The sequence below is a fragment of the Martes martes genome (assembly GCF_963455335.1).
Source record: "Martes martes genome assembly, chromosome: 1".
Classification (NCBI taxonomy): Eukaryota; Metazoa; Chordata; class Mammalia; order Carnivora; family Mustelidae; genus Martes; species Martes martes.
In genome coordinates this window covers 166,670,263-166,692,674 of record NC_137888.1, presented here as the reverse complement: position 1 = coordinate 166,692,674, position 22,412 = coordinate 166,670,263, and the positions used below count along the sequence as shown (strand labels likewise).

The window sequence follows — 22,412 nt, the reverse complement described above, 5'->3', positions numbered from 1 at the left end:
TTTCACATGGGAAGTGGAGATGCCCCAGCATTGCCCAGGCCCTCTTCCTTAGGGACTCCCAGGGTGAGTAAGAGCTCCCTTACTCAGCTGTGATGCCGCCACCCTCTTCAGGGGCCCCTCCCAGCCAGGTGTCAGCAGAGAAGGAGGAGGACTAGAGGGAGAGGAGAGGAGGCCACCACCCCAGTCCAAGGCTGCTGGCTCCCAGGCCTGGTGTTGGTGGGAGGGACAGGGCGGGGCGGGAACAGTCAGCTGCCTGCCGGGAGCCAAACCGAAAGGAAAGCACTCCCGGCTGGACTGGGACAGGATTCAGGGCTCCCAGGAGAGGGAGTGCTCAAGCCAGCACTGGGACCCCAGGCTGAGGAGGGATTCTGGCCCCTCGTGCCCACAGGCTTGGGGCTGAATAGGAACGGAGGTACGGTGTCTGCCCCCCCTTTGGGGGGGCAGGGCAGGGCCTTGGGCCTTGGTGCCTCCTGGTACATGGAAGATGCCTGTGCCTTGGTTCCTGTTGTCCTTGGCACTGGGCCGAAGCCCCATGGTCCTCTCTTTAGAGAAGCTTATGGGGCCTCAGGACACTGCCCGCTGCTCTCCGGTAAGTCTGGGATAATGGGAGGGTTGGGGGAAAACTCAGGGTTGGGTCTGCCGCCTATCGGAGGCCCTATCCTGGCTCCTGTCGCTGTCACCAGAACTGCCCTGGCTGGTCTGTCTGGTGCTGATGGGATAAGAGAAGAATGGGGAGGGGGCAAGAGCTGGGTTTGTCTTCTCCTGGGAGAGGCTTGAATGGGGAGCCCCAGAAGGTTGGCCAGGGTTATCAGGCAGGGGGAAATGGCTGGGTTCGGTGGCATAAACTCTGATTTATCTTTCCCTCCTTCCCAGGGCCTTTCCTGCCACCTCTGGGGTGAGTAGCCATACTTTTAGAAAGAAAAGAACTGCTCAGGGTGGCAGAAGGGAGGGGAGATGTTCCAATTCCCTGCCCTGACCACCCACCCCTAGCCCACGAAGAGCCCAAAGCTCCTTAGCCCTCTGGGGGTGTCAGGTGCAACTAACCTCTGAATTACGAACAGCTTTAGCTCCCCCCACCCTTGATGCACAGATGGTGACGTGCTCTGCCTGCCTGGGAGCATCGTGTCTGCCTCAGGCCCTGTGCTGGTGCCCACACGCCTGCAGACAGAGCTGGTGCTGAGGTGCCACCAGGAGACTGACTGTGACCTCTGTGTGCGTGTGGCCATCTACCTGGCTGTTCATGGTGAGCATTTCATCCCCTAGCTGTATGTGCACATGTCAGCATGTCTGGGATGGGCACAAGGCTTGGGGAGTCTGCCAGGCAGTCCTGTGCATCCTCAGTGTTCACCTGGAGAACACCGGCCAAAGGACCCCCAGGTCAGCCTGGTCTCCCTGTCTCCCCCACCCCACCCCTGGCCCCAGGCCTGGCCCCTGCTTCTCAGCACTGGGCCTTCAGGAGGGAAGCCAAGCCCAAAGCCAGCCCAGAGTCTGGGCCTGACCTGGGCCTTGTTCTTGGGTGGTTCTAGGGCACTGGGAAGAACCTAAAGATGAGGACAGGTCTGGAAGAGCCGCTGACCTGGAGCTTGAGGAGCCTAGGAACGGTGAGGGGAACCTGGCTGGCCCAACTGCCCCTAGCCAGGGCCTGGCCGGAGACTCTGGAGCCTGACCAGTGCCCCATCCCATTGCTCACAGCCTTTCTCCAGGCCCAGGTGGTGCTCTCCTTCCAGGCCTACCCCACCGCCCGCTGCGTCCTGCTGGAAGTGCAAGTGCCTGCTGCCCTCGTGCAGCCTGGTCAGTCTGTGGTATGCAAAATCCTAATCCGTCTTCTCAATATGGCGTCTCTGAAGTGCTCTCGTGTGTGTGTTATCTCTGTGCGCTGACTCTGGCAGGGCTGTGCACAAGACCTTCCAGCCCTTTATGCCTCTGTTTTCCTGTCTGTAAAATGGGAATAAGAATAGTCCTACCTCAGGCGGCTGTTGTGAGAAAAAGATGAGTTGGTATGTGTAAAACACCTCGTGTAATGCCCAGCACTGAAGGATCTCAGGAGAATTAATTCTCCCTTTCTTCCGTAATCCTCAGAAGTACACATGAACTAGGCATTATTATTACCCTCATTTTCCAGAGAGAGAAACTGAGGTTGGAGAGGGGAAGTCTGTGCTCTGGATCTACTTCTCTGGGCTTTCTATACCATGTCTGCCCTGTGTGTAGACCGTGGTGCAGGGTGTTGGGGCTTCTCCACTTCAGGGGTCCACATGTGTTTGGAAGATGTAGCTCCACTTGGGCCAAATCACTCAAACCCTTTGACTTCCCCTCCTGCCTGCAGCTCCCAGCCAATATCCTCTTGCCTGGAAAATTGTAGAATGGGAGAGAATCTGCTGGCCTACCTCAATGGGTAGTTGTGAGGACCATTGAGGCATTGGGTGTGGGAAGGGGTGTCTCATATTTGCGTTGGCGTATCTGATCACCTTAGCTTTAGCCATGGGATGTGGGACAGCAAGGGTGGGAGCAGGGACTCAAATAGCTAGAGCCCTTATCCCTGCCCTGCTGACACCTTTACTGAGGGTGTGTGCTTTAGAACTGGGGGCCTTTAAAGGAAACACTAATGGGAGAATTTCGGGCCCTACAGTATAGAGTCATTGGCTGGGGGAGGAGGCAAGTGGAGTGGTCCCCAGAGGAGCTCAGAGCCCTTGGCCTATATTCTGAGCCCTATACCACCAGCCTTCCACCACCCCTCTCCTCACAGGGCTCTGTAGTGTTTGACTGCTTCGAGGCTGCTCTGGGGGCTGAGGTGCGACTCTGGTCCTACACTCAGCCCAGGTACCAGAAGGAACTCAACCTCACCCAGCAGTTGCCTGGTAAGTGACCCCAGAGCCTCAAGGGCCCCAAGTCCTGTCCCCCTGGTCTCTTTCCCCTCCGGCTACTACCATTCTGCTTTCACTCCCTTCCTAGTCCCATCCACTCACAGGCAGGGGTCTGAGCTCCCATCTGCCCCAGAGTCTGTCCCTCTTGTCTCCTCTCCCCAGGTGATATTGCTTCCCAGTGCCTGAGAAGGGTGCTTTGGGCACTGGATAGATGGGATGGTATTTAAGGGACAAGGAGCCCTTCCCAGTGCTCCCCATGGGTTGGATTGCCCCCCTTCTTTCTTTGGCCCCCAGCCCCACTGGAGGCTTTTCTGTGATCTCTCCCCAGACTGCAAGGGGCTTGAAGTCCGGGACAGCATCCAGAGCTGCTGGGGTACGGGCTATGGCCAGCAGGGCTGGAAGGAGGGAGGGGCAGGGTCTGGAGTATGAGGGACCCTTGGAGGTGGCTTCAGGTCTGGGTTTGCCACAATCCAGATGCTCATAGCTCATTCATTCATCACACATGAACTGCAGTAGCCCCTACTCTGTGCCAGGCATTGGGAATATGAAGGTGAATCTCTCACTCTTTATAACAAATTCATTTATTAGTACCAGGGACATCTAGAGGCCCAAAGCATTGTCAAGATATTGGTACACCCCACTACCACCATATACCAAAATACAAATAATATTAATCCATAAAATAAGGGCTAGGAAAGTCAAGGTTCTGGTGATTTTCCCAGGCAATGTTTGAATTTTATTTTCACTTTGTTCATTTTTTCATATTGTTTTTTTTTTTTACTGTGGTATAACACACATATAGAAAAGTGTGTAAAGTGCACTAATTTTAAGGTCCAGTTCAGTTAATTTTTACATATGTATACACTTGCATAACTACCACCCAGATCAAGATATAAGCAGTGATATGGGGTGCCTGGGTGCCTGGGTTAAGCCTCTGCCTTCGGCTCAGGTCATGATCCCAGGGTCCTAGGATCGAGCCCCACATCAGGCTCTCTGCTCAGCAGGAAGCCTGCTTCCTCCTCTCTCTCTGCCTGCCTCTCTGCCTACTTGTAATCTCTATCAAATAAATAAATAAAATCTTTTTAAAAAAAGATATAAGCAGTGATATTTTTGAACCCTTGAATTTTTTCTTTTTTCTTTTTTTTTTTTTTTAAGATTTTATTTATTTGTCAGAGAGAGAAAGAACTCAAGCAGGGAGAGCCGCAGGCAGAGGGAGAAGTAGGCTGAGCAGGGAGCCTGACCTGGGACTTGATCCCATGACCCTAGGATCATGACCTCAGCCCAAGGCAGAGCCCGAGCCAACTGAGCCACCCAAGTGCCCTGAACTCTTAAATTTTTTCAATTTGATTTCCTTTTCGGTTCCTTAAGTTTGGCCTGCCTCTTTGGTAATTCATTAGAGACTACTCAGCACGGGAGCTTTGAGGACACAGATACACATCATGCATTTCATGTCTTCATTCATTCAGTAGACACTGTTCCACTTCTTCAACAGATATTTATTGAGTAACTACTCTGCCCAAGAAATAGTCCTAGGCACTTGAGATTAGTCAACAAACAGAACTGACAAAAACCCTTGCCTTCCAGAGCTGATATTCTAGATGGGAGTCAGGGTCAGCATAGGGGTGATGGAGGACACAATAAACACATGGAGATGTGAACTATGCAATAAGATATGGTTAGTGCTATGAAAAAAATTGGGGGAAGGGGAAGGAGGAGAAGGAATTTGGGAGTTTGCAGAAGTCAGGGATGGCTTCACTCTGGTGAGCAAACACCTGAAGGAGGTATGGGAGGAGCCCTGTGGGTATCTGAGGGAAAAGTGTTCCATATGCAGAGGGAACAGCCAGTGCAAAGGGCCTGAGGCAGGAGTGTGTCTGGTGTGTTTAAGTATTAGCAAAGAGGGCAGTGTGTCCGTAACAATTAAGGGCAAGAGTGCTAGGAAATGAGGATAGAGTGGGTAGGGTCTTGCAAGCTGTCATAAGGACTCTGCCTTTTACTCTGAGAGTAACCGGGGAGGGGTCATCAGAAGGTTCTGAGCAGAGGAAGATGGTTTATCTTACAGTGGTTATAGGATCCTTCTGGCTACAGAGGGAGAAGAGTTGGGTCAGGATACTGGGCTGGCTGCTAGGGACAAAGTCTGGTCAGAGATGAGGACATGGGCTCTGCCGTCCAGGGGCCTTCCAGTCTCAGGGATATGAAGGAAACTAAAGGATCAGTTGGAGGGGTATGGCCACGGGTGGGTATGCAGAAGAGATGAAGGAAGTCTCTCTCTCTCTTCACCCTGCCCGCAGCCCTACCCTGGCTCAGTGTGTCTGCCGATGGCGATGATGTGCACCTCGTGCTGGACGTCTCTGAGGAGCAGCACTTTGGCCTCTCCCTGTACTGGAACCAGGTCCAGGGCCCTACAAAACCATGGTGGCACAGCAACCTGGTGAGGCTGCCCCTTCCCCAAGACCATTCCCACTCTGGGCTGATGCCCAGGCTAAGGATGCGAGCGCATTATCAAAGGAGACCCTTGAGGAGGATATAGCGACCCATGCCCCAAGCAGGGAACATTGGTGGGGTAACTGCTGCCCGCCTGGTTTCCTCAGCTTTGCCTTCCAGTCTTCCTCCTCCTCATCTTCTCCAACTTCTCGTCTTCTGCTTGTCCACAGACTGGGCCACGGAACATTACCTTGAACCACACAGACCTGTTTCCCTGCCTTTGTATTCAGGTAAGAGAAGAGTCTAGCTAGCCGCCAGGGGAAGGGGATTGAGGAATTGAGAAGGGGGGTGGCCCTTACCTTTCTTGTCTTGCCATCCTCTGTATTCCTCTTTGGGGTGGGTACTGTTGCTCCCTAAAGTGACTAGCCCTTTCCTGACGTTTGCTGTCCTGTCTTCTGCCTGTTGCAGGCTCTGAATGCTCTTCCTGATCCTCTGTCCACAGGACTCCTACTCATTCTTCATGGCCCCATTCAAATGTCCCCTCCTCCTTGAAGCCTTTCCCTACTCCTCCAATTGCCTCTTTGTACTCCTCTGGAAAGTAGAGTATGTGCTGTGAACTCAGACAGTTTGAATACTGACTCTTGCCATTTGCTAGCTATGTGACCTTGTACAAGTCACTTCACCTCTCTGAGCCTGTTTCTTATCTGTAAAATGGGAGTAACAATACCAGCCTCATAGAACTGTTATAAAAGGTAGTATCCAAGCTTCTATATGTTGGCTCTTTCCTCTTCTTTTTTTTTTTAATATTTTATTTTTAAGTAATCTCTACAACCAATGTGGGGCTCAAAGTTAACAACCTTGAGGTCAAGAGTCTCATGTTCTACCAACTGAGCCAGCCAGACACCCCTCTTTCCTCTTCTGATTGCACATTTAAATGGTGATCAGGTCCCATCTATTTTTATCTCTGACATCAATGCCTGTCATTTCCACTGCCTGAAATGTCCTCATTTCTTTTCTATACAGCCATATCGTTCCAGCTCAGGTATTACTTCTTTCCCAAAGCTTTTCCTCAACTGTCTGGCCTCTCCTGCCTTCCAAACTTCTTACACTTCTGTCTTTTCTTGTTCATTTATCACTTCCTTTCTTATTTGGGCACCTGTCTCCTTTTTTCTTGCACACAACAGATGCTCAATAAATGAGTCATCAGTTTGTTAATTTATACACATGTTTTATCTTTACTAAAACTGTGACTTTGTAATTTCCTGAAGGCAAGGAAATAATACCTAATTCAAATTTAGTAACTCCCCCAGAGCCTTGTGTAATGCCTGGCATGTAATGGGTGCTAATTAAGTCTGTTAAAGGAATGAATGAATGAATGAATGAAACTCTACTAACTAGCACCGTGATAGGACACATAACAGATGTTCATGAAATGTTTGCTGTGATATAAACATCTTTACTGCCAAGCACAATACCTGCCACGTAGTAGGTGGTCTTAATTAAAAGTTTGCTGAATAAATTAATGTACTATCTCTACTGCTTACCATAGGGCTAAGCACAGAATCGATGTGCTTTAAAAGCTTTTTGAAAGAAATGGAGTGCCTGGCGGGTTCAGTTGAGAGAACATGTGACTCTTGATCTCAGAGTCATGAGTTTGAGCCCAACACTGCGTAGAGTTTACTTAAAACAATATACATAGGGGCACCTGGGTGGCTCAGTGGGTTGAAGCCTCTGCCTTCGGCTCGGGTCATGATCCCAGGGTCCTGGAATCGAGCCCCACGTCGGGCTCTGTGCTCAGCGGGGAGCCTGTTTCCCTTCCTCTCTCTCTGCCTGCCTCTCTGCCTGCTTGTGATCTCTGTCAAATAAATAAATAAAATCCTTAAAAAAATCTTTAAAAATATACATACATTTGTTATATATAGTACATATTATATATTTTATATATTATATAATATATAATTATATAATGTTTAGAAATATATTATATATTATAGAATATAAATACGTGGATATATATCTATATATTCGTATATTTATATTGTATATTATGTGAATATATAATAGAATATAATATATTCGTATCATATATAATATATAATTATATATTATAATGATCATATATGATATTTAATGATATATAAATATATACTGTCAATACTATATAAGACAATATATAATATTAACATACATTGTTATATAATATAAAATATATGTGTAATGTACTATATATATTATGTATAATATATATAATATATATAACACAGGACAAATAAATTTATATATATTAATATATGTTAACACTTAGCACAGTACCTGGCATAGAGTAGGTTCACACACAGTGATTGGATTTCATTATCAACGTCCCTAGTGCCAACCATGGTTCTAAGACACAGAGTAAGTATTCATTAAAAATCTGTTGAATGAAGGTGTTGCCAGATACTGGTATAGGGTCTGCTGGAAGAATCAATGCATGCAACTCTAGGGCTTTACAGAGGGCAAAAAGACTGGGCAGGTGTTGATGAAATATTAGTTGAATGAATGCATCCCAGTGCTTGGCAGAGGGCCTGGCACATACTCTTGTAAGGCAGCTGGGTTGAGTGGACTAATAGAACCCTGTTTCTTTTCCAGGTGTGGCCTCTAGAGCCCGATTCTGTCAGGACGAGCCTCTGCCCCTTTAGGGAGGGTGAGAAGACCAGGGCTGGGGCCAGGGTGGGAAGGGTGCAGGTGGACGCATGCTGGGTGCCCAGTGACGCAGCCCTCTCCTTGCAGACCCCCGGGCACACCGGAACCTCTGGCGTGCAGCCCGGCTGCGGCTACTGTCCCCCCGGGGCTGGCAGCTAAATGCACCCTGCTTGCTGGTTGCTGAGGCCACTCTGTGTTGGCAGGCACCAGGCGGGGGTCCCTGCCTGTCGCTGGTCCCGCCGCTGTCCCGAGAAAATGTCACTGTAAATGTAAGTGAAGTCGTGGGAGGCTCCTGGGATCAAGAAATGACGGGGAGCTCAGGGGGCCCATTTCCTGACCTCACCCATTACCCTTTTCCCACAGAAGACACTTGAGTTGCCATTGATGAATGCCCACCCCAACCTCTGTGTTCAGGTAAGAAGGGCACGAGAGCTCTGGGCTAGGGGAGGACCCCAAGTGGACCCCACCAGATAATTCACTGTCTTCTGGACCCACTTTATCCTTGGGTCATGGGAGCAAAGTTGTTTTGGGCTACCTCCGGGAGTTGTACTATTTATTTAGCAGTACTATGGGACTCTGAGCAAGTCACTTCACCACTCTAAACATCAGTCTCCTAATCTGTTTAGTGGGGATGATAATAACTACTTCACAGTAGTGAATAAAACCAGTCAATGTTCCCACCCTATAGAACTTATTTTCTAACGGAGAAAGAGAGGGATGCAGGGGTGGCTTAGTTGGTTGAGCGTCTGCCTTCAGCTCAGGTCATGATCCCAGGGTTCTGGGATGAGTCCTGCATCAGGCGCCTTGCTCAGCGGGGAGCCTGCCTCTCCCTCTGCCTGCTGCTCCCCCTGCTTGTGCTTGCTCTCTCTCTCTGACAAATAAATAAAATCTTAAAAAAAAATAATGGAGGAAGACATAGACTGAATGAATAATACAGTATACAAGTGGAGTGGTCAGATGAGGCCTCTTGGTGAAGGTGGTTAGATGAGAAGGGAACGTAGAAAGTGCTTTGTCAGACATGAAAAGAAGTAATTTAGGGTCATAAGGCTCTTTGGCACAGATGCCCTCGCAAGGCTATGGCTGAGAAAAATAAAGTATCTCTTAATCACCCAGCCTTGAATCCTGATCTGCTTAACATTAGGTCCAGGATGCAGATCCCCGACTCCAACCAAACAGATCTCCCCTTACTGTCCTTCTCTTCTGTTCTTTGCGGACTTGCCTCTTGCTTTTCCCTGGGGCCCTAACCTTGGCCCCTTCTAAGCAGGTGAGCGGCTGGGAGAAGCTGCAGCTACAGGAGTGCTTGTGGGCTGGTGAGTGGAGCCTGGGAAAGGCTGGGGCAGGGCCATTGCAATAGAGGTGAACTCTGGAAGTGCCACCTCATGGGGGTGAAGATCAGGTACGGGAAGGGGTGGGGGCAAGTGGCAGCCTCCAGCATGCTTGGGTCTTGCTCACAGTGGGCTCTCACCCCTTCCAGATTCCCTCGGGGCCCTCAAGGATGATATGCTGCTGCTAGAGACACGAGGCCCCCAGGACAACAGATCACTCTGTGCCTTGGAACCCAGTGGCTGCACCCCACTACTCAGCCGGGCCTCCACGGTGAGGACGAGGGTGCCCTCCTCCATGTACCTTTCCAGTTCCATCTCAAGCCTGGCCTCAGATTTTCACTGCATTCAATTTCTCCTCCTCTGTGCCAGACCCTACACTGCTCTCTGGAAATGTGGGGGTGACTCAGACCTAGGCCCTGTTCTTAGTGACCTCTTAGAAGTCTCCAGCCGCTCCCCTTCCCCCAACTGTTCTGCAAGCTGCAGCTTGGTGGTCTCCTAAGTATGATGCCCCTAGGTGACAACCTCCCTTTGGCTTGGCAGAAGGCAGCTCGCCTCGGAGAGCAGTTACTACAGGACCTGCAGTCAGGCCAGTGTCTGCAGGTGAGTGGGTGGCAGGAGGGCCCTGCCCCAGTGCCCAGGGCCAATAGGTCTAAAACTCTGTATTTAACTTCTTCCATCTCTTCCTGTGCCTAGCAGAGGGTACCAGGGAAATTCTCACTCCTCCTAGACAGGGGCCTCCTCACTGTCCCTCTAGTACCCACTCACCATCTATTTCTACTTATTTTGTGTCCAGCCCAGGGGAAGCCAAGAATTGAAGAAGTATAGCTGCTGTTCCCAAGTTACTCACTGCCGGCTAGAAAACAGTACACAGATAACCAAATTTATGTGCACTAAGCATTGGGTTCCAGGGAGAACGTCAAGGAAGGGTGATTTCACGTGGGCCAGTTCCGGCATGGAGTAGGCACAGCATGAACAAAGGCAGAGCAGCTTGCGGGGACCTACTGTGTGTGTGTGTGTGCGCGCGTGTGTGAAGTATGCATAGTTGAGGCTGGGAATTTGGAGATCAGGCTGGTCAGAACTTGGTGGGTGTTCTGGGCTGTGGCCTTGGTTTTGTTTGTGTCTTGCAGCTCTGGGAAGATGACCTGAGAGCACTATGGGCCTGCCCCATGGACAAGTGTGAGTATTACAAAATCTGCCCTCCCCTCCACCAAGGGCTGGAATCTAGACATTTTTAGGGAGCTCATGCAATGGCCTGTCCTTTCCTGGCTCAGATCAATCAGACGGACATTCCTTCCTTCATTCAAAAACCAAGAAGAGGGCTTACAGGGATTCAAGCATCACCAAAAAGACACAATCCCTGCCCCCACCACAGCCATAAAAGGCTAGAAAGACCTTAGCTAAATAATTGCTTTCATTTAGTAAATGTGAGCTATTGAAGCATTCACTTATAAAGTGTCCAGATCCATAAATACATATATTGGGAAACTGACTTAGGTGGGGTGAGGGCAGGAAAAGGTTCTGGCTGTTCTGAAGGCTGAGCTAGTTAAAGGGGTGAGAGGTGCTTTTTTTAAGGAGCTCCAAGGTAGCCAGTGTGGCTGGAGGGTCTCGGAAGGCAGACCTCTATCACAAGGATGCAAGGATCATCTAGGGCCTTGATGGAAGGAATTAGATTTTTTTGTAAAGATTTTATTTATTTATTTAACAGATCACAAGTAGGCAGAGGCAGGCAGAGGGAGAGGAGAAGCAGGCTCCCTGCTGAGCAGAGAGCCCGATGCGGGGCTCGATCCCAGGACCCCGGGATCATGACCTGAGCCGAAGGCAGAGACCTCAACCCACCGAGCCACCCAGGCGCCCCTGTGAAGAGAGAATCTTAAGCAGACTCCACACCTTGATCTCACAACCCTGAGATCATGACCTGAGCCAAAACCAAGAGTAATAAAACCCTTAACCAACCAGGTTAACCAAAACCCTCAACCCACCGAGCCACCCAGGTGCCCCCTAGGAAATTGGATTTTATGTTAAGAGCAATGGGAGCTTCCTGAAAAGCTATAATCAAATTTGTATTTTAAAAAGAACTCTGGGGCTGCCATGTAGTGAAGGACTTGGAAGCAAAAAAGAGGTTTAGGGACACCAGTTAGAAGGCTTTTGGAGTCATCAAGAGAGTGAGGTCAAGGGCCCAGCAACCCTATGCTTAGGAGACAATATTAGCTGACATTTGAGCACTTGCTAAGCCCAGCATAAGTGCTTTGTGTGTATTAATATTTGTAGTCTTCAAACAACCCTAGTAAGTAGGTACTTGTTATGAACCCAGTTTTACAGAGGTGAAAACTGAGGGAAAAGATTAAGTGACTTATTTGAGGTCACTCAAGTAGATGGATCTATGTCCATATGTTGACTCTGACACTATATGAGGTGGATTTGCGGCAGATCTTTCCATTCCCCTGAGCCAGTTCAGTCACCACATGGCAGCCCCAGAGATCTTTTAAAAGAGTTTTTCTTGGGGCACCTGGGTGGCTCAGTGGGTTAAAGCCTCTGCCTTCGGCTCAGGCTCAGGTCATGGTCTCAGGGTCCTGGGATCGAGCCCCGCCTCTGCTCAGCGGGGGTTCTCCTTCCTCCTCTCTCTCTGCCTGCCTCTCTGCCTGCTTGTGATCTCTGTCTGTCAAATAAATAAATAAAATATTTTTAAAAATAAATAAATAAATAAAAGAGTTTTTCTCCTTCGTGAAGTAGGGTGAAAGTGTTAGGTATCTAACTAGCCTGTCCTCTCCCTGGGTCTCCTAGACGTTCATCAGCGCTGGGCCCTGGTGTGGCTGGCCTGCCTACTCTTGGCCTCTGCACTTTTCCTTGTCTTCCTTGTCAAAAAGAACCAAGTGAAAGGTGAGCACTTCCCGACCCCCCACTCCCCAAGGGCAGGGCTGGGAGTTCCCCTCGAGAGGGTGGCGGCTGAGCTCATGGGCTGCCCCCGCCCCTCTCCCCTAACAGGGTGGCTGAGGCTCTTGAAGGAGGACCTCCGCGCGGGGGGTGAGTGTGAGCAAGTGCCGGGCGGGGGGCCGCCCCCAGGGGGCCGGGCCTCGGGCCTTCTCACGTCTTCCTTTTCCCTCTATTCTCTCCCGCAGCTGTAGCCAGGGGCCGCGCGGCTCTGCTCCTCTACTCGGCGGAGGACTCTGGTTTCGAGCGCCTGGTGGGCGCCCTGGCCTCAGCGCTGTGCCAGCTGCCCCTGCGGGTGGCCGTGGACCTCTGGAGCCGTCGTGAACTGAGTGCGCAGGGCCCCCTGGCCTGGTTCCACGCGCAGCGGCGCCAGACCCTTCAGGAAGGGGGCGTGGTGGTCCTGCTCTTCTCGCCGGGGGCCGTGGCGCTATGCCACGAGTGGCTGCAGGACGGGGCGTCAGCGTCCGCCCCGCACGGCCCGCACGACGCCTTTGCAGCCTCGCTCAGCTGCGTGCTGCCCGACTTCCTGCAGGGCCGGGCGCCCGGCCGCTACGTAGGGGCCTACTTCGACGGACTGCTCCACTCGGAGGCCGTGCCCGCCCTTTTCCGCAGCGTACCCGTCTTCTCCCTGCCCTCCCAGTTGCCCGACTTCCTGGGGACCCTGCAGGGGCCTGGCACCCCCCGTCCCGGGCGGCTCGGGGAGAAGGCGAAGCGAGTGTCCCGGGCCCTGCAGCCCGCCCTGGACCAGCTGCTTCAGTCTCCCGGGGATCCCGGGGATCCCGAGGACGGCACGCGGGTTGGCACGTGAGGCAGGGGCGACGGCTCGAATAAAGGCAGACGCTGTTTTTCTACCGGTGTCTCCCGCCTGTGTCCGTGACCGCCTGGTGGCCTAGCACGACGCCCGCGGCCCTTTAACACCCGGACAGGTGCAGCCTGGCACCGCCTGCGGGGCTGACGTGAGGTGACGCAATGGCACATGGACTGCCACCATTGGCTAAGGGTGGGCCCTGCTCCGCCCCCCAGGCTGCGGAGCCTGCGGAGGCCGCACGTCTTACGCCGGCCGCGGCTGCTGCGGCGTTGGGGAGACTGAGCGGTCGGCGCCAGCGGGCTGGGTGGGTCGTCTCTTCCTCCCACGCAGCCTACGCGGGTCTGGATCCTCCCCTGCCTGCTCGAGGCCGCGCTTTTGCAGCCTGCGGGCCTGCAAACCAGACCCCCTTCTCTTCATATCCGGATATGGGCTCCACCCCCTTAGACCTGGGTTCCGTTTCGGACTCCTCCCCCCCCACCCCCCCGAGACCGCCCATCCGGCCTCTACTACCCTAATACTTGGACTCTGACCCATTCTCCCAAATTCCGCTGATCCTGGCCCTAATAACAATCCATATTCAGACCTTGAAACAATGAGTTGACTTCTCTCTTGCTAAGGATTCAGGCCACCTCTCCCACGGTGACGAGGATAACTTACTCCCGTCTTGGAACTGCAGAACAGGCTCCTTTCTCACCACTTCCCTTCCCCCGGTCGTCCCCCTAGTCTAGCCTCCTATTAATAACACAGATCCGGGCTCCCAGACCCGCGGCACCTCCGAACCAACCCTTTTTTTCTCACTTGACTCCTCCAGTGAGTCATTCCCATTCCCTCTTACCTACAGGTTCCCAGCCTGGGAAAAGATGGCCTCACTGCCCCGGAGGGGCCTGGTCCCACCTCTACTCTGGGGCCTGAGTCTCTTCCTTAGCCTCCCAGGTCCCGTCTGGCTCCAGCCCTCTCCACCTCCCCAGTCTTCTCCCCCAACTGAGCTCCATCCATGTCATACCTGCCGGGGACTGGTCGACAGCTTCAACAAGGTGGGTGCCCGAGCAGCCTTGTGGGAGATGGCCTAACCATGATAGCACAGGGGTTAAGAAGAGTTCTGGGATGCAAGTCTGCATGAGTCAAGTACCAGCTTGGTTGCTTACTAGTTGTATGACCTTGGGCAGGTTGCCTCTCTGTGCCTCAGTGCCCTGGGCAGTGAAACACAGACGTGCTAGAATGTGCCAGGCACTGTACTTAGCTATTACTAATGTTCTCTGTTTCCAGGGCCTGGAGAGAACAATCCGGGACAACTTTGGAGGTGGAAATACTGCCTGGGAGGAAGAGAAATTGTCCAAATACAAAGACAGGTAAGGGGCTGGAGAGGTGGGTTTATATACCCCACCTCCCAATCTTGGCTCTACTGGTGGGGGGCCTTGAAACTCTTGAGACTCAAATATCACTGACCATCTCTAGTACAGCAGTAAATAAGGCAAGCAAAATCCCATCTGCAAGGTGCTTAAATTCCAGTTGAAGAGACAGTGAATAAGTAAGTAAATAATGTCATATCAAATGAAGAACAGGAAAGCAGGATAGACTACGGAAGGGTGGGAGGCATGGAGTTCAAAGTGTGACATTTGAACCGAAACCTGAAGCGAAGAAGCAAGCTATGTGACAGGGAAGAGATTTGGACAGAGTGGGACTGAGCTTGGTGTATTTGAGAAGAGCCTGGATGGGAGTGAGCAGATGAGAGTGATCAAACATGAAGCCAGAGTGCCCTGAAGGTCACAGAATGGTGTTTAGATTTTGTTCTGCGTGTAATGGGAAGTCATTGGAAAGTTTGGGGCTGAGAGGTGATGTCTTGTTTTTACCTTTAAAAGATCACTGCGATGTAGCAAAACGACTGTAGGGACTGGAGTGGAGGAAGCAAGGAGACCATTTGGGAGGCTAGTCTAAGTATGACAGCAGCATGAGCTGGTGTGGTCCAGTTCTGGGTATATTTTGCAGATGGACTGATAGGGCTTGATGATGGAATCATTATGGGGTAGGAGAGAAAAAGAATAAAAAGTACTTATAGGTTTGGGGCCTGAGCAACTGGGTGAATAGTGGGGCTGTTTTCTGGTATGGGTAAATGTGAAGCAAGAGAGGATAGAGGGAAGAGGTGGGATTAGGTGTCCTTGAACATATTGGGCTGGGATGTCCCTTAAACAGCCAAATAGAGTTAGATTGAGGCATCTGAGGTTCAGGGGAAAAGTAGGAGCTGGAAACCTGAATTAGGGGGTCATCAGCATATAGTCAGTATTATAAAGCCATGGGATGACATGAGACCATGAGACGAAAGGCCTGAGTGCTAGGCCCTCCCACTCTTCAAAGTCAAGTTAAGAAGGAATTAGCAAGACTTGGAGTTAGACAGATCTGGTTGTCAGTTCTGACCCTGTGTACCCTTGGGAAGGTCACTTAACCCCTCTGAACCTCAGTTTCTTCATCAGTAAAATGGGGATATTGATACTTGCTTTGCCTATTTCATAGGATCATGGTAAGGATTAAACTGTGATGCCCACTAGAAACAAAAGATTTTGTTATTATGTAACATAGGTCATTTTCCTTTCCCTTAATGGGCCTCAGTTTCCTCATTTAGGAGTGAGGGGATTGGCCAAGATAACCTGAAGGACACTTCTAGCTGTATACTGGCTCCTGTTTTTTGTTTGTTTAGTTTTTGTTTTTTAAGTCCTCTCCTCCTATATGCCAGGCACATGCCAGACCCTTTAAATACAGAATATATGTGTGTGTGTGTATATATTTTTTTAAAAAATTTATTGTGGTAAAAAATATATTTATATACATATATAAAAATATATATAAGTAAATAATATAATATATAACTATATATTCTTATATATTATATATTATATAATAACATATATAAATATATATATAATGTAAAATTTGCCACTAGAGACATTTAGTACATTTACAGTGTTTTGCAACCTTTACCACTGTCTCGTTCCAGAGCATTTTTATCAACCCACAATGGAACTCCATACCTATGAAGCAGTCACTCCCCATTCTCCCCTTCCCCCTGCCCCTGGCAACCATTACTCTGCTATCTGTGTGGATTTGCTGGTTTTACTGGAATCTGTATGTGTCTGGCTTCTTTCAGTTAGTGTATTGTTTTCAAGGTTTGTTCATAATATAACATTAACATATTAGCATATGTCAGTAGTTCATTCCTTTTTAAAGCTTAATAATATTTCATTGTATGGCTTTACCCCATTTTGCTTACCCATTCTTCAGTTGATGAACATCTGGATTGTTTCTACCTTTTGGCTATTGTATATAGAATTGCTACAGATGTTTGTGTGCAGGTTTTTGTCTGAACACCTATTTTCCATTCTTTGGGGCATGTAGCCAGGAGTGGAATTACTGATTCTTGGGGTAATTCCATGTTTAACTGAACTGCCAAACTGTTTTCCACAGTGATTGCACCATTTTTCTTTTCCACTTTCAACGTAGGAGGCTTCCAATTTCTCCACAGCCTTGCCAACACTTGTTATGTGATGTATTTTTAATCACATATACCCAGCAAGGGTATTACATTTCATTGCGCAAATGCAGGAACTGAGGCATCTTACAACACATCTGCAGGATGGGTTATTGTCTCCATTTTATAGATGAGAAAACAGAGGTTTGGGAGAGGTTAAGTGACTTGCCCAAGGTCACTCAACTAGATTCAAACCCAGGTCTATCTGACTCCCCAAATGAGTACCCTTTCTGTTACACCCTCTGGCCTTTCCTTTGGTGTCATGGGCACAAGCTGGGTGGGAGAGGAGACCTTAAGGAGGGTGGTTGATGGGGTGGAACGTAGTCCTGCCACCCCCACCCTGTCCGGGCAGTGAGACCCGCCTGGTAGAGGTGCTCGAGAGCGTGTGCAGCAAGTCGGACTTTGAGTGCCACCGCCTACTGGAGCTGAGTGAGGAACTGGTGGAGAGCTGGTGGTTTCACAAGTGAGTTGTTGGGGGCCTTCCCAGGGAGGGGGCCACAGGCAGGGCCTGGTGGTAGAGGAGGGGGTTGCATGCTTGGGTCTGTGTCCTGGTTTGGCTTTCTTCCAAACCTAGATCTGCTAAGGACTTGGTTGGGGGGACCTAGGTTCTCACTCTGAGCTTCAGTTTATTCCTCTGCCAAATAGGGAGAGGGTGTTGGTCAGGTAGCCTTGTGGGTCTTATATGCAAGGTGGGTAGTAGCACAGATTTTTGGGGAGGCTGGGGGGTGGGCAGCACCTCTGGCACTGTCTCAGCCCCCCTTACTGTCATCCCCACCCCAACCCCTTCAGGCAGCAGGAAGCCCCAGACCTCTTCCAGTGGCTCTGCTCAGATTCCCTGAAGCTCTGCTGCCCATCAGGCACCTTCGGGCCCTCCTGCCTTCGTGAGTTTTCAAGCTCTTCTTGGGGGATGAGCGGGCATTGCCAAAGCCAGGGATCCAGTCCTGGTTCTGTCCCATAGCTCTCTGTGTGAGCTCAGGTTGCTCAGATAATTCCTCTGGACCTTAGTTCTCCTCTGCTTCACAGGGCTATTGAGATGAGCAGATCAGTGGGGAATGGCTGTGAGAAAAAGGTAATAGGGCTAGACAGTCAGATGGGGCTGTGGTTTTTCTCATGTGCATGAGAAGTGCCCTCACTCACACCCCCATTTCCTATGCCTGGATCAGATCAGACCCATCCCCTGAACTAAGGTGACCTAGGGACAGGCAGGTGCTGCACTGAAGCCCCTGTTTTCACCTTTTTCTACACACAGTCCTGAGGGAGGATCTGTACCTACTACCAGCCCCTTTTAGAAAAATCTCTCTGGAAGCTTCAGATAAAGACTTAGTGACCCGAAGAATAAAAAGTAAATAAATTGAAAACAAACAAAAAGGGGAGTTAGTGACAAAGATGATTAATTCAGTCTTTATAAAAGGAAAGATTTGTAAGTAGTCTGTTCTACAGGAGGGTATTGGTTAAGTACATGTCCCATGAGGTATTATGTGGCCCTGAAAATTAAGTTTCTTCCCCAAAAATGTTTAATGATATGGGGGAATATTCTCTGTGTTCACAATTGTATTTGTGATGTTACCTGGTTTGGTGTCTGCCCACAGCCTGTCCTGGGGGCACAGAGAAGCCCTGCGGTGGCTACGGGCAGTGTGAAGGGGAAGGGACTCGAGGGGGCAGCGGGCACTGTGACTGCCAAGCCGGCTACGGGGGCGAGGCCTGTGGCCAGTGTGGCCTCGGCTACTTTGAGGCAGAGCGCAACGCCAGCCATCTGGTATGTTCGGGTAGGTAGCCAAGAGGCATGGGGCTGGGCAGGAACCAATGGGGTGCCTGCCTGCCCATCCTCACACTTTCTCCGTTTCCCCCAGCTTGTTTTGGCCCCTGTGCCCGCTGCTCAGGCCCTGAGGAATCAAACTGCCTCCAGTGCAAGAAGGGCTGGGCCCTGCATCACCTTAAGTGTGTAGGTGAGTGAGGCCCTGCCCTCGGTGTGGGAAGGTGGTCCCCATCAACACGCACATCTCTGGACTAGACCAACACAGTCCCCGTCTTCATGGAGATCTCATCCTGGTTGGAAAGGCAAAAGAGTAACCAGGCAGTTAGAGTATAGACGGATCTCTGTGCTGTTAGAGATGTCCCTGAGCCAGCTCTGTGGTGGGGGGGCAATCAGAAAAGGCTTCTTGGAGGAGGTACCACTTAGGCCAAGTCTTGACAATTGAGAAAGGATTAGCCAGGGAAATGAAATACTTAACTTGGGGTCAGGAAGCCTGGGTTCAAGACTTGGTTTGGTCTCTGTCCTGCTATTTATATAGACGAGGGTAAAGGCTAAGCTGCTATAACAGAAAGATCACCAAAGACTGTGGCTTAAAGAATATAGAGTTTTATTTTTATCTCTATCACAGTCTCAGAACAAGTGGTCCAGGCCGGGCAGGGAAGTTCTGCTTGTCACAATCATTCTGGGACCTAGTACTGCCTGTCTTACTGTGTGGTCATCCCCTTGGGACGGTTCTGTTGTTCGAGGTTGGGTGACAGGTACCTCCGTGTTCCACGACCTGACACTCAGGAAGTGAGAATGGGAAGAAAGTGCATGGAGGAGTCCAATTCTGTCATTTTAAGGCCAAGCTAAAAGTGGGGCATATCACTCCTGTTTACATCCTGTTGGCCAGAACTCAGTTTCAGGCCACACTTAGCTTCGAGGCAGATTGGAAAACACAGTCTCTGGCTGGGCCGCCCTGAGTCCCGCTGCACCTGTGCCTCTGGCACACCGTCTGAGTGGGGACAGGTCTGTTCCCCAACAACCCTGGCCTCAGCTTCCCTGCTAGTGCAGTAGGGACTGAAATTCCTGCCCTGCCGGCCTCTCTGCAGACATTGACGAGTGTGGCACAGAGCGAGCCAGCTGTGGAGCCAACCAGTTCTGTGTGAACACGGAGGGCTCCTATGAGTGCCGAGGTAAGTGCCAGTCCCAGAGCGGAGGGTGGTGGGGAAGGTAGGAGGAGCTGCTCCATGCCTTTCCCCCCAGTTTCTTCTGGAGTGGGGCTTCCCCCTCCATAACCCACCCTGGGCCTAAGGGCAGCTCTCACTCATCTGTCCTCTCATTTCTCCAGACTGTGCCAAGGCCTGCCTGGGCTGCATGGGGGCGGGCCCGGGCCGCTGTAAGAAGTGTAGCCCTGGCTACCAGCAGGTGGGCTCCAAGTGTCTCGGTGAGTCTCCTGCTACTGGGGCATAGACGCCATGGAGTGCTTTGTCCACCACGGATTGAGAATGGCTGGGGGGATATGGACAGGGCAGGAGAAGGAAGGGTGGAATGTTGTTTGGGCAAGGGCAGAGGGGAGTGTCTGGATGTGAGTGAGATGGGAGTCAGGGCTGCTGTATGTGGAACTCTGGCAGTGGGGGCCTGACCCCGGCTCACCCTCCCTTAAGATGTGGACGAATGTGAGACAGAGGTGTGTCCAGGAGAGAACCAGCAGTGCGAGAACACTGAGGGAAGCTATCGCTGTGTCTGTGCCGAGGGCTACAAACAGATCGAGGGCATTTGTGTGAAGGAGCAGATCCCAGGTGAGCCTCCTAGTGGCCCCCAGAAACCTGAGGAGGGGAGGTGCTCATCCAGGGGGAGGACAGGCAAGACCCTTCTCCAGGCACCCACAGGCCCTGCCCCATGCCCCTGGGCACTGCCCGCATGAGGCTGCACTGAGACTCAAACCCTACATCTTATCTCCAGGCTGACTTCTAGCCACTCTACACCTCCCAGGGTAGAAAGAAAATCACACTTGGTGTCAAATCACTCTGCCTCCATTCTCATCTGTCCAATGGGACCAATTCTTGCCTGGGGCTGCTGAGAGCTGTTGCAGGCTGTAGGTGTGATGAGATGAAGGACAGTCACACTGATGACAATAGGGACCACTTGCCAGCTCTGGCCATGTGTCAGATGCTGTCCCGAGCATGTGGCATGTGTTTATTTCTTTTGCTTCTAAAACAAATCCAGTGCTGTTGGTATTACTCTCATCCCCATCTTACACAGTGGAAACTAGGATGCAGAGAGATGAAATAACTTACCCAGGGCCACGTGACAAACAGGTCACAGAGATAGGAGTCAAAGCCAGGCCATCCGGCTCTGGAGCTGGGCTAGTACACACGCCGTGTCCCGATGTGTCCACCACATGGCCTTGGGCAAACCTCTTTACCTCTCTGAGCCTTAGTTTCCCATTCAGTGAGATAGGGACAACAACTGCCCCATCGGAGTTGTTCTCAGTGGCAAATGACATCGTTTGCCAGGCAGGCAGGCAGGCATGCGGCAGCAATGATGAGGTGTGTGTGGAGCTCCAGGAACAGAGGAGGAGTAACAGGTGCATCTCTTGTTCTTCAGAGTCAGCAGGCTTCTTCTCAGAGATGACAGAGGACGAGCTGGTGGTGCTACAGCAGATGTTCTTCGGGGTCATCATCTGTGCGCTGGCTACACTGGCCGCCAAGGGCGACTTGGTCTTCACCGCCATCTTCATCGGGGCCGTGGCAGCCATGACCGGCTACTGGTTGTCAGAGCGCAGTGACCGTGTGCTAGAAGGCTTCATCAAGGGCAGATAATCTCTGCCACACCTGTAGGATCTCTTCCCATCCAGGCTGTCCCCAGAGGTCAGCCTCTCTCCTGCCTGGACACTTGAGGCAGCTTGCTTTATTTTTGAGTGGGGTAAGCACCCTCTATCCACCAGGCCTGGGCAGGTGAGGCCCTTGGGGTGAAAAAGTAGCTCTGAATATGGATGCCATGAGATCTTGGCCTGGGGGAGCTGGGCAGGCTTCACAACGTGTGTGAATTTTTAAAAAGTATCTCCTTGTGGTGACTGCTAATGGGCTTCGGCCCCCACTCCAGATGAGGGGGGGTTCTCTGCAGGGGTGGGCCCATCACAGCCCCCTCCTGCCAGCTGCATGCTGCCAGCTCCTGTTCCGTACTCATGCCCCTGCCCCTCAGCCACCGATTATTTATTCATCTCAGGAAATAAAGGTCTTGGAAAGTAGAGAAGCTTCAGTCTCATCACCTGCCTCCTACTCCCCATGGGTTGGCCTGAGCTACTGAGAGCCCCCAGCCCTTGGGGAAATATTCTAAAACCCTAGGAAATTGAGGGTTACCCTGATGGAGGAACAGTAGAGGGAGGATCAAGAGGCTTCGCCCCAAGTAGTGTTAGGAGTTGGAGGGGTGGAGGAACCAGGCTTTGGAGTGGAATTTCCTGGGTTCAGTGCCAGCTATCATTTGCCAAAAGACCCTGGACAAATGACTTTTTCTCCGAACTTCACTCTTCCCATCTGTAAAATGGGCATGATAGTGCTTTCCACTCAGGCTTAATATGAGAACTAAGATGATGGATATGAAGAACTGAAGACAGTGCACAACAGACAAGAGGTGCTACAAATTATTGGTAGCCATTACTCCTAAAGCCTCTGTCGCAAGAATCAAGTGCCCTTTCCTTTTTAAGTCCTCCCCTCCCCAACATACACAGGACTTGGGACTGCTACCTCTTCTCTGAACAGGATTCTGGCATGGCCAGAGGGAGGCATAAGCCAAGGGTTTATTTCTTTGGCACAAAGAGGACAGTCAGTCTGGACAAGCAAGCCTCATCTCTCCACACTGGGGAGTCTGGAGGGGTGTCTGGGGGTAACTGGACCCCATATCCCACACCCAAATCCATGCATGTCCACCCTGTATTCCGCGTAAGTCACAGCCTCTGTGCAAAATACCCGCTGGAAAAAAAAATATTAAAAAACAAACCAAAAAAACGGGGGTAGGTTCATGCCCGGCTGTTTTCAAGTGACTGTCAGGTGGAAGCCCGGGAATGCCAGTTTTTCAAATGTTCAGCTGTCCCAATGGGCCATGCCCTACAGCCATCGAGGGTGGGGCCCTG

The 22,412-nt window shown here is 51.0% G+C and overlaps 2 protein-coding genes across 11 annotated transcripts; both read left to right on the top strand.

The window, feature by feature from the left end:
• Positions 1-265: 265 nt before the first annotated feature.
• On the top strand, positions 266-13,074 carry IL17RC (interleukin 17 receptor C). 7 transcript variants are annotated; one of them, XM_080817928.1, is made up of 19 exons: positions 266-589; positions 874-895; positions 1,091-1,243; positions 1,527-1,601; positions 1,693-1,802; positions 2,744-2,855; positions 3,190-3,234; positions 5,150-5,289; positions 5,513-5,572; positions 7,911-7,965; positions 8,052-8,233; positions 8,328-8,378; positions 9,229-9,274; positions 9,439-9,560; positions 9,830-9,889; positions 10,417-10,465; positions 12,071-12,166; positions 12,272-12,310; positions 12,406-13,074. In XM_080817928.1, the coding sequence occupies exons 1-19, from the start codon at positions 485-487 to the stop codon at positions 13,023-13,025; spliced, it is 2,142 nt and encodes a 713-aa protein (XP_080674054.1). In that variant the 5' UTR covers positions 266-484; the 3' UTR covers positions 13,026-13,074. The 7 variants fall into 7 exon arrangements, with proteins under 7 accessions (XP_080674054.1, XP_080674058.1, XP_080674059.1 ...); XM_080817927.1 differs by having other exon boundaries at positions 343-589; positions 9,226-9,274; XM_080817932.1 differs by lacking the exon at positions 3,190-3,234 and having other exon boundaries at positions 282-589.
• A 160-nt stretch (positions 13,075-13,234) lies between these two features.
• Positions 13,235-22,300, top strand: CRELD1 (cysteine rich with EGF like domains 1). Of its 4 annotated transcripts, none has more exons than XM_080828686.1 (11): positions 13,235-13,329; positions 13,867-14,059; positions 14,292-14,374; positions 16,898-17,008; positions 17,335-17,426; positions 18,135-18,311; positions 18,396-18,491; positions 19,390-19,473; positions 19,629-19,724; positions 19,945-20,079; positions 20,888-22,300. In XM_080828686.1, exons 2-11 carry the CDS (start codon positions 13,886-13,888, stop codon positions 21,100-21,102), a joined length of 1,263 nt encoding a protein of 420 aa, XP_080684812.1. In that variant the 5' UTR covers positions 13,235-13,329; positions 13,867-13,885; the 3' UTR covers positions 21,103-22,300. The 4 variants fall into 4 exon arrangements, with proteins under 4 accessions (XP_080684812.1, XP_080684815.1, XP_080684814.1 ...); XM_080828689.1 differs by having other exon boundaries at positions 13,238-13,329; positions 16,015-17,008; positions 20,888-22,255; XM_080828687.1 differs by lacking the exon at positions 13,235-13,329 and adding an exon at positions 13,624-13,664 and having other exon boundaries at positions 20,888-22,255.
• Positions 22,301-22,412: the final 112 nt, after the last annotated feature.